Below are 10,868 nucleotides of genomic sequence, written 5' to 3'. Positions count from 1 at the left end.
CGCTTAGGATTTTCTGGACCGTTTTGGGTTGGAAAGTCCTATACCCCTCGTTGCGCTAATGCCCTGATTCAGGAGCGGGTGTGAACAGATCATAAAGGCTCCGTTCTCCTCAGGTGAATTGTCGGGTTGCCTGAAGCTACTCCCAGACCTAGGGTCCCTGTACCCCGTCGTACCTTCGGCCCCCGGACCGGTGATAGTGCTAGGCTGCCGGCTGTCCTCCTTGACAGGTCCGAGCACCTCGCCACAATCCCCTGCGACTGGTGGTCCGACTCCTCTAGGCCCAGACCACCGCCTGCAACCTAGGCAGTTACTTCAGGAGTCACTGCTCCTGACTTCCTCTGAGCTCCTCACAGCTCGAGGGCTACTTCCCAACCTTCCTCCTTCAACTCTACTCCTCAACTCACTACACTCCTCACCTCCCCTCCCTGACCCCCCAGGTGGGCGACTCTATTCCACTCAAGCCGTCCACTGGTGTGCCTGGTGGGTGTGGTGCAGAGTGTACCTAGGATTTGATTTGCTGTTGGAGGCAACACCATTTAGTTAGGGACACAGAACCAAGAAAGAGGCGGAATACTGCACGGAAGGGCTGCTTGTGCAGTACCCTGTGACCACCTGATAGTCCAGGGGCGTCACATTGCCCCTTGGTTAAACATAGCTCATCCTCAAGCCAGGTATTTGACGACCCGCCCCGGGTGGAAAACGCAGTTGTTACGCCACTGTGTGGAAGGGCTGTCTGGGGGCACCATACTGTGTGTGGGGAGGGGGCTCTCTGGGGGCACCATACTGTGTGTGTGGGGGGCTCTCTGGGGGCACCATACTGTGTGGGGAGCTCTCTGGGGGCACCATACTGTGTGGGAGGAGCTCTCTGGGGGCACAATACTGTGTGGCGGGGCATCATACTGTGTGTGGGGGGGCTCTCTGGCAGCACCATACTGTGTGGGGGGAGCTCTCTGGGGGCACCATACTGTGTGTGGGGAGGGGGCTCTCTGGGGGCACCATACTGTGTGTGTGGGGAGCTCTCAGCGGGCACCATACTGTGTGGGGAGCTCTCTGGGGGCACCATACTGTGTGGGAGGAGCTCTCTGGGGGCACAATACTGTGTGGGGGGGCATCATACTGTGTGTGGGGGGGCTCTCTGGCAGCACCATACTGTGTGGGGGGAGCTCTCTGGGGGCACCATACAGTCTGTATGGAGGGGCTCTCTTGGGGCACCATACTGTGTGTGTGGGGGCTCTCTGGAGGGCACCATACTGTGTGTGGGGGGGCTCTCTGGGGGGCACCATACTGTTTGGGGGGGCTCTCTGGGGGCATTGTACCCTGGAATATGTGGCATTACGGCAGTACCACACTATAACATCAGAGTTGTGGCGCTCTGTGTCTGTTTGCTTCCATATTGGTTGGTGTGATACAGGGCCAGCGTCAGCACCCAGCACACCCGGGCAAATGCCGGAGCCCTGGAGAGCTGGGGGGGCCCACTCGACCTCATCAGTTCTGCTGCCCCTGGGCCGGGGCCCACTCGCCTTAGTCAGTTCTGCTGCTCCCAGGCCGAGTTCCGGGGACCGCAGTCCTCAGTAGGAATCTGCGGCTGCCGTCCCTTTAAGGCGCGCAGACCATAGCGTTCAATGCGCCCTCCTGGTTTGAACTTCATCTGTGGGCAGAGCTACCGCGCGGCATCCTGCTCAGTCCCACAGCTGAAGGAGGCGCAGTGCAAGCAAGGGACCCCCAGCAGCAATCCCCAGCACAGCGCTGTGTGGGCCCCCTCTCCACCATGACCTGAGCGGTATGTAGGACACCCCTCCCCTCCACTTTATCTGTACGTGCCCTCCCCGCTCCCTGATTTATGGGCCCCGGTGAACTGTATGGGTTTCTCCCCTGCGAGATCTATGCCCTGCACCCCCCCTCCTCTTCCTGAAGCCGTATGTGCTGGGCCCCGCAGAGCCGCATGTGTGGGCCCCACAGAGCCGCGTGTGTGGGCCCTGCAGAGCCGCGTGTGTGGGCCCCACAGAGTGGCGTGTGTGGGCACCGCAGAGCCACGTGTGTCTGTATGTATGCAGCAGAGCAGTATGTGTGTGTGTCTATATGTATGTATGCAGCATAGCAGTGTGTGTGTCTGTCTGTATGTGTGCAGCAGAGCAGTGTGTGTGTCTGTCTCTATCTGTGCAGCAGAGCAGTGTGTCTATATGTATGTATGCAGCAGAGCAGTGTGTCTATATGTATGTATGCAGCAGAGCAGTGTGTCTATATGTATGTAGGCAGCAGAGCAGTGTGTGTGTCTGTCTGTATGCAGCAGAGCTGTGTGTGTCTGTATGTGTGCAGCAGAGCTGTGTGTGTGTCTGTATGTATGCAGCAGAGCTGTGTGTGTCTGTATGTGTGCAGCAGATCTGTGTGTCTGTATGCAGTAGAGCTGTGTGTGTCTGTCTGTATGCAGCAGAGCTGTGTGTCTGTCTGTATGGAGCAGAGCTGTGTGTGTCTGTCTGTATGCAGCAGAGCAGTGTGTCTATATGTATGTATGCAACAGAGCTGTGTGTGTCTGTATGCAGCAGAGCTGTGTGTGTCTGTATGTGTGCAGCAGAGCTGTGTGTGTCTGTCTCTATGCAGTAGAGCTGTGTGTGTCTGTCTGTATGCAGTAGAGCTGTGTGTGTCTGTCTGTATGCAGCAAAGCTGTGTGTGCGTTTGTATGTGTGCAGCAGAGCTGTGTGTGTCTGTCTGTATGCAGCAGAACTGTATGTGTCTGTATGTGTGCAGCAGAGCTGTGTGTGTCTGCCTGTATGCAGTAGAGCTCTGTGTGTGTGTCTGTATGCAGCAGAGCTGTGTGTGTCTGTCTGTATACAGCAGAGCTGTGTGTGTCTGTCTGTATGCAGCAGAGCTGTGTGTGTCTGTCTGTATGCAGTAGACCTGTGTGTGTCTGTCTGTATACAGCAGAGCTGTGTGTGTCTTTCTGTATGCAACAGAGCTGTGTGTGTCTGTATGCAGCAGAGCTGTGTGTGTCTGTCTGTATGCAGCAGAGCGGTGTGTCTATATGTATGTATGCAGCAGAGCTGTGTGTGTATCTGTATGTATTCAGCAGAGCTTTGTGTGTCTGTATGTGCTGCACCAACCCTCTGGAACGCTCTACCCCAAGAAGTTAGGACAAATCACAACTTACTCAGCTTCAGACGCACCCTAAAGACGCATCTTTTTAGGGCGGCCTATCACACTTCCTAATCAGATTCGATTCACATAGTCCCTCTACAACTTCTCACAACATAACTCCACATCAAACTCCATGGCACCCAAATGCATCTCAAGGCTCGGGCCAACTGGTCGAGGAAACCATTATCTATCCCCCATTTCCGTGAGATGGCTGGATTGTCATTGTAAATAAACACTTGAACCTTGCTTCTCCTCCCATCCCCATCTCAATGTAGATTGTAAGCTCTCACGAGCAGGGTTGTGTTTTTTCTTTTTTTCCCCTCTAAATATTGTATTTCTATAACTGTTACTTGTTTATATTAAACGAGAGAGAATATAGGAGCATTAAAGGGCCATACAACATATCAAAAATAAATATGGAGACTCCTTGTAATAAGAGTAATAATAAATTTATTCCAAAATTGTAGCAACAAGGAGACAACATTATAATTTAATGAAAAAAGTGCAAAAGTGCAGCAAAGATGATTCCAGAGAGTATTCCCAACTAAGGGCCCCTGCCATTATGAATACGGAACAATGGGAGGGCAATTAGAGATTCAATACATTGTAATTACATAAATATATTGCCACTTACCCATCAGAAAAACGTACAATAGTACTGGGCAAATGCCCAGGCAGGGGTCCGGTGCAGGAGAGGGAAGCCCCACCGCGTTTCGCTGCGTTAGCTTCTTCGGGGGGCACACTGCACACTGCCCCCCCGAAGAAGCTAACGCAGTGAAACGCGGTGGAGCTTCCCTCTCCTGCACCGGACCCCTGCGTGGGCATTTGCCCAGTAATATTGTACTTTTTTCTGATGGGTAAGTGGCAATATATTTATGTAATTACAATGTATTGAATCTCTAATTGCCCTCCCATTGTTCCGTATTCATAATGGCAGGGGCCCTTAGTTGGGAATACTCTCTGGAATCATCTTTCCTGCACTTTTGCACTTTTTTCATTAAATTATAATGTTGTCTCCTTGTTGCTACAATTTTGGAATAAATGTATTATTACTCTTATTACAAGGAGTCTCCATATTTATTTTTGATATGTTGTATGGCCCTTTAATGCTGCTATATTCTCTCTCGTTTAATATGTACTTTTGGAGTGGCCTAAAAAAATCTATATCTACCCCATCTGCTACCCTGAAATTGTGTTTTCTAACTGTTACTTGTTTGTATATGATCCTCCTGAATTGTAAAGCGCTGCAGAATATGTTGGCGCTATAGAAATAAAGATTATTATTATATTATTAGTATGTGTGCAGCAGAGCTGTGTGTGTCTGTCTGTATGCAGCAGAGCTGTGTGTGTCTGTATGTGTGCAGCAGAGCTGTGTGTGTCTATCTGTATGCAGCAGAGCTGTGTGTGTCTGTCTGTATGCAGCAGAGCTGTGTGTGTCTGTCTGTATGCAGTAGAGCTGTGTGTCTGTCTGTATGCAGCAGAGCTGTGTGTGTCTTTCTGTATGCAGCAGAGCTGTGTGTGTCTGTCTGTATGCAGTAGAGCTGTGTGTGTCTGTATGTATGCAGCAGAGCTGTGTGTGTCTTTCTGTATGCAGCAGAGCTGTGTGTGTCTGTCTGTATGCAGAAGAGCTGTGTGTGTCTGTATGTGTGCAGCAGAGCTGTGTGTGTCTGTCTGTATGCAGCAGAGCTGTGTGTGTCTATCTGTATGCAGCAGAGCTGTGTGTGTCTTTCTGTATGCAGCAGAGCTGTGTGTGTCTGTCTGTATGCAGCAGAGCTGTGTGTGTCTTTCTGTATGCAGCAGAGCTGTGTGTGTCTGTCTGTATGCAGCAGAGCTGTGTGTGTCTGTATGTGTGCAGCAGAGCTGTGTGTGTCTGTCTGTATGCAGCAGAGCTGTGTGTGTCTATCTGTATGCAGCAGAGCTGTGTGTGTCTTTCTGTATGCAGCAGAGCTGTGTGTGTCTGTCTGTATGCAGTAGAGCTGTGTGTGTCTGTATGTATGCAGCAGAGCAGTGTGTGTGTGTATGCAGCAGAGCTGTGTGTCTGTCTGTATGCAGCAGAGCTGTGTGCATACCTCCCAACCGTCCCGGATACAGCGGGACAGTCCCTCTTTTGAGCCTTTGATCCCGAGTCCCGCCCGTGAGGCTGTTTGTCCCGTGGCTCCGCCCACCCACTGTAGCCCCGCCTCGCTGCTTCTCCCTTCTATTCATTACAGAGTCGAGCGCGCACCTTGAAACTCCTGTGACTGCTGCTGAGGTATGAATCACCCCCTGCAGCAGAGCCGACCCCCCCCCTGCAGCAGAGCCGCCCCCCCCTGCAGCAGAGCCGACCCCCCCTCCCCCAGAGCGGACATCCCCAGTCCCGGAGCCTGCGTTTCTCTGCAGCTGTTCTCTCTGATTCCCCCTGTGCGGCTTCTCACTGCTGCAGACACACGGGGAATCAGGAAGCTGAGGAGACCGTGCAACCAACACTTCTCTCTCCTGCAGATAGCACTGGCCAGTAATAACCTATGCAGAGTGACATCTGCAGACTTCTATTAGCTTACCGATCAGTGGTCTCCTGCCTGTGGAGCTGCTGGGTCCTAGCTGCCCAACAGCTTCAGCTCTGCTTTATTCTGGCTGCCTTACCAGTTAAAGGGAACCTGTCAGCAGAAATTTCACAATAAAAATAAAAGATTCCCCTCTGCAGCTCCTGGGCTGCTTCTAGAAAGGTTCCTGTTGTTATTTTGCCCCCTTTGAGACCTACAAAAATACTTTATGAAGTCTTACCTTTTTGTATGCAAATCTGTTTTTATGGTCACGGGGTCGGGCTGTCTGGCGTCCGTTATTCCCCCTCCTGCCGCTTTACGCAGTCCCCCATTGCTCATTTTCATACACAAGGACGCCTTCCTCATGTAACTGTCCTCCCGAAGTTTTGCGCATGTGAACGCTTTTTCAGGTGATTGCGCAGGCGCGGGATTATGGGCGGTGTTGTGATTGTCATCGGCAGCGTTAACCAAGTACCCGCCCATAATCTCGTGCCCGCACTTTTCCCTCTGACTCCACCGTTATGCGCAAGTGCTGGCCATATGAACCATGTTACCTATTACCGCTTGCACGAGATTATGGGCGGGTACTTGGATGACTTTGCTGATGACAATCACAGCGCCGCCCATAATCTCGCGCCCACGGTAATAGGTAACATGGTTCATATGGACAGTGCTTGCGCATAACGGTGGAGGCAGAGTGAGAAGCGCGGGCACGAGATTATGGGCGGGTACTTGGATGACTTTGCTGATGACAATCACAGCGCCGCCCATAATCTCGCGCCTGCGCAATCACCTCAAAAGCGTTCACACTTTGCACAGTGCTCACTCCCGCGAGAGTGGCACTGGGCATGCACAAAACTTCAGGAGGACAGTTACATGAGGAAGGCGTCCTCATGTATGGAAATGAGCAATGGGGGACGGCGTACAACGGCAGGAGGGGGAATAACGGACGCCAGGCAGCCCGCCCCCGTGACCATAAAAACAGATTTGCATACAAAAAGGTAAGACTTCATAAAGTATTTTTTTAGGTCTCAAAGGGGGCACAATAGCAACAGGAACCTTTCCAGAATGCAGCCCAGGAGCTGCAGAGGGGAATCTTTTATTTTTTTTGCTAAATTTCTGGTGACAGGTTCCCTTTAAAGGGAACCTATCAGGTGCAATCTGCACTCAGAGCCAGGAGCAGTTCTGGGTGTATATTGCTAATCCCTCCCTAGCCGTCCCTGTATACACTAGCATAGATAAAGGCAGCTATAGAAAAAGTATTTTTAAAGAGCTTATATCTTATGCTAATTAGCGCGGGGACTAGTCCCAAGGGCGTTACTTCACTTGGCTAGTCGGCTCACATAGCGTGTTAGTACTCACACAGGGGCGTAATAACATGCTAACATGCTATGCGAGCCGACTAGCCAAGTGAAGTAACGCCCTTGTGACTAGTCCCCGCGCTCATTAGCATAAGATATAAGATCTTTAAAAATATTTGTTCTTGATCTCTTTATCTATGCTAGTGTATACAGGGACGGTTAGGCAGGGATTAGCAATATTCACCCAGAACTGCTCCTGGCTCTGAGTGCAGATTGCACCTGACAGGTTCACTTTAAAGGGAACCTGTCACCAGATTTGGGGCCTATAAGCTGCGGCCACCACCAGCGGGATCTTATGTACACATTCTAACATGCTGCATACCTCCCAACCGTCCCGGATACAGCGGGACTTTCACGCTTTACGTTGTTTGTCCCGTTGCCACGAGCGGGACGGCCGGCTCCCGGGCTCCGCCCACCCACTCTCTCTCCGCCTCCCTGCTTTTCCCTCCTACCATCCTAGTAGACGTGGCATAGAGAGGAGCGCTGCCTGTGCTGCTGCTGGTACAGTAAACTAATCTCCCCAGCTCTGATTTCCCTCCCTCCCCCCTCACCCCCTTCCGCCTGTCTGTGCGGGCGCCCCCCTGCCGCCTGTCTGTGCAGGCGCCCCCCTGCCGCCTGTCTGTGCGGGCGCCCCCCTGCCGCCTGTCTGTGCGGGCGCCCCCCTGCCGCCTGTCTGTGCGGGCGCCCCCCTGCCGCCTGTCTGTGCGGGTGCCCCCCTGCCGCCTGTCTGTGCGGGCGCCCCCCGCCGCCTGTCTGTGCGGGCGGCCGGCCGCCTGTCTGTGAAGGCGACCGGCTGCCTCTCTGTTCGGGCCGCCTCTTTGTACGGTCGGCCCGCGCCTCTCTGTGCGGCGGCCCGCCACCTGTCTGTGCGGGCGCCCCCCCGCCGCCTGTCTGTGCGGGCGGCTCGCTGCCTCATTGTGCGGGCGGCCGGCCGCCTCTCTGTGCGGGCGGCTGGCCGCCTCTCTGTGGCTGCCTGCGTCTCCGTGCTGGAAGCCCGCCGGCTGCCTGCCTCTCCGTGCTGGAGGCCCGCCGGCTGCCTGCCTCTCCGTGCTGGAGGCCCGCTGGCTGCCTGCGTGTCCCTGCTGAAGGCCCGCCGGCTGCCTGCGTGTCCGTGCTGGAGGCCCGCCGGCTGCCTGCGTGTCCGTGCTGGAGGCCCGCCGGCTGCCTGCGTGTCCGTGCTGGAGGCCCGCCGGGCTGGAGGCCCGCCGGCTGCCTGCGTGTCCGTGCTGGAGGCCCGCCGGCTGCCTGCGTGTCCATGCTGAATGGGTGTGGATGGGGAGTGGATATGGGCGTGACTGTGAAATGGGTGTGGTTAGGGGGCGTGGCCTAAAAATGCGCGCCGCAAACTTTGTCCCTCTTTTCCTTCTTTAAAAGTTGGGAGGTATGTGTGTGTGTGTGTCTGTATGCAGCAGAGCTGTGTGTGTGTGTCTGCATGCAGCAGAGCTGTGTGTGTCTGTATGTATGCAGCAGAGCTGTGTGTGTCTGTCTGTATGCAGCAGAGCTGTGTGTGTGTGTGTGTGTCTGTATGCAGCAGAGCTGTGTGTCTGCATGCAGCAGAGCTGTGTGTGTCTGTATGTATGCAGCAGAGCTGTGTGTCTGTATGTATGCAGCAGAGCTGTGTGTGTGTCTGTCTGTATGCAGCAGAGCTGTGTGTGTGTGTGTCTGTATGCAGCAGAGCTGTGTGTGTGTCTGCATGCAGCAGAGCTGTGTGTCTGTATGTATGCAGCAGAGCTGTGTGTCTGTCTGTATGCAGCAGAGCTGTGTGTGTGTCTGTCTGTATGCAGCAGATCTGTGTGTGTGTGTGTCTGTATGCAGCAGAGCTGTGTGTGTGTGTCTGTATGCAGCAGAGCTGTGTGTGTGTCTGCATGCAGCAGAGCTGTGTGTGTGTCTGTATGCAGCAGAGCTGTGTGTGTGTCTGTATGCAGCAGAGCTGTGTGTCTGTCTGTATGCAGCAGAGCTGTGTGTCTGTCTGTATGCAGCAGAGCTGTGTGTCTGTATGTATGCAGCAGAGCTGTGTGTCTGTCTGTATGCAGCAGAGCTGTGTCTGTATATATGCAGCAGAGCTGTGTGTCTGTATGTATGCAGCAGAGCTGTGTGTGTCTGTATGTATGCAGCAGAGCTGTGTGTGTCTGTATGTATGGAGCAGAGCTGTGTGTCTGTATGTATGCAGCAGAGCTGTGTGTGTCTGTATGTATGCAGCAGAGCTGTGTGTCTGTATGCAGCAGAGCTGTGTGTGTCTGTATGTATGCAGCAGAGCTGTGTGTGTCTGTATGTATGCAGCAGAGCTGTGTGTGTCTGTATGTATGCAGCAGAGCTGTGTGTGTCTGTATGTATGCAGCAGAGCTGTGTGTGTCTGTATGTATGCAGCAGAGCTGTGTGTGTCTGTATGTATGCAGCAGAGCTGTGTGTGTCTGTATGTATGCAGCAGAGCTGTGTGTGTCTGTATGTATGCAGCAGAGCAGTGTGTGTATTTATGCAGCAGAGCTGTGTGTGTCTGTCTGTATGCAGCAGAGCTGTGTGTGTCTGTATGTATGCAGCAGAGCTGTGTGTGTCTGTATGTATGCAGCAGAGCTGTGTTTGTGTGTCTGTATGCAGCAGAGCTGTGTGTCTGTATGTATGCAGCAGAGCTGTGTGTGTCTGTCTGTATGCAGCAGAGCTGTGTGTGTGTCTGTATGCAGCAGAGCTGTGTGTCTGTATGTATGCAGCAGAGCTGTGTGTGTCTGTATGTATGCAGCAGAGCTGTGTGTCTGTATGTATGCAGCAGAGCTGTGTGTGTGTATGTATGCAGCAGAGCAGTGTGTGTGTCTGTATGCAGCAGAGCTGTGTGTCTGTATGTATGCAGCAGAGCTGTGTGTGTCTGTCTGTATGCAGCAGAGCTGTGTGTGTGTGTATGTATGCAGCAGAGCTGTGTGTGTCTGTATGCAGCAGAGCTGTGTGTGTGTCTGTATGCAGCAGAGCTGTGTGTGTGTGTGTGTCTGTATGCAGCAGAGCTGTGTGTGTGTCTGTATGCATGTCTGATGTGTATCTATGTATGTCAGTGTATATAGATTTGTCTGTGTATATGTATTTTGTGAGTTTGTCTTTATATATGTATATGTGCGTGTACGTAGCTGTATCTGTGCATGTCTATGTGTGGATGGGACCCACTGGGACTCTTGTGCCCGGGGCCACAAAACCCTGGAGCCGGCCCTGGAGTGATATACAGGAGAAGGCTCAGTGACTACACAGTACACAGCAGTGATCTCTAGCAACAAGCTGTTACTGACACACGTACGTGGCCTAGTCGTCAGTAAGCGGCCACGTGACCGGCGCCCTCGGCAAGCATGCGCAGTGACACAGGACGCGCCCTGCAGATCAGCCCATACTCCGCCCCGCCCCCGCTCGCACTCATTCACCCGAGGTCACATGACCGCTGCCTGCCGTGTGTGCAGGCGATTACTCCGTACAACCTCCGTCTCATGGGCGGGGCTTAATGACGTCACAGTAATGGCGCTCCAGAGACCATCCCGTCCGGTTGTGGTTAAATCCAAGTGTCGAGAAGGGCCTGTGGGCGTGCCCCGCTTGTGTGGTGGGCGTGGTGATGTTTCGCTTCCCCCTGCACCCCCATATGGGGGTCTCACCCTCAGACCACCGCATTTATTATAAGTAGCTCTATGCCCACGTGGGCTTAGAAATAAAGTTGCTTTTTGATAGGAGCTATGTCGGCGGAGGCTCCGCCCCTTCTGGTCACATGGGCATGACGTCAGCAGAGGTGCCTCTGTCCTCTGGGATTAGACGTTCTCGTCCCCGGCCTAGAAGGAGCAGCGGCGGCGGCGGCGGAGGAGGAGCGGCGGTCAGTGCCCGGCTCCGTGTG

At 53.5% G+C, this 10,868-nt stretch overlaps 1 protein-coding gene across 1 annotated transcript in view; it reads left to right on the top strand.

Moving 5' to 3' along the window:
* Window positions 1-10,725: 10,725 nt before the first annotated feature.
* The window catches only part of SPTSSA (serine palmitoyltransferase small subunit A), a 16,122-nt gene continuing 15,979 nt past the window's right edge, over window positions 10,726-10,868 (top strand). The window contains exon 1 of the mRNA XM_075329601.1: window positions 10,726-10,868. This exon is cut by the window's right edge and continues 166 nt beyond it. Within this exon, the coding sequence (XP_075185716.1) occupies window positions 10,746-10,868 (123 nt within the window). The 5' untranslated portion in view covers window positions 10,726-10,745.

Source organism: Anomaloglossus baeobatrachus, chromosome 12, assembly GCF_048569485.1.
Source record: "Anomaloglossus baeobatrachus isolate aAnoBae1 chromosome 12, aAnoBae1.hap1, whole genome shotgun sequence".
In the NCBI taxonomy this organism is placed as follows: Eukaryota; Metazoa; Chordata; class Amphibia; order Anura; family Aromobatidae; genus Anomaloglossus; species Anomaloglossus baeobatrachus.
This window is presented reverse-complemented; position numbering and strand designations above follow the sequence as displayed.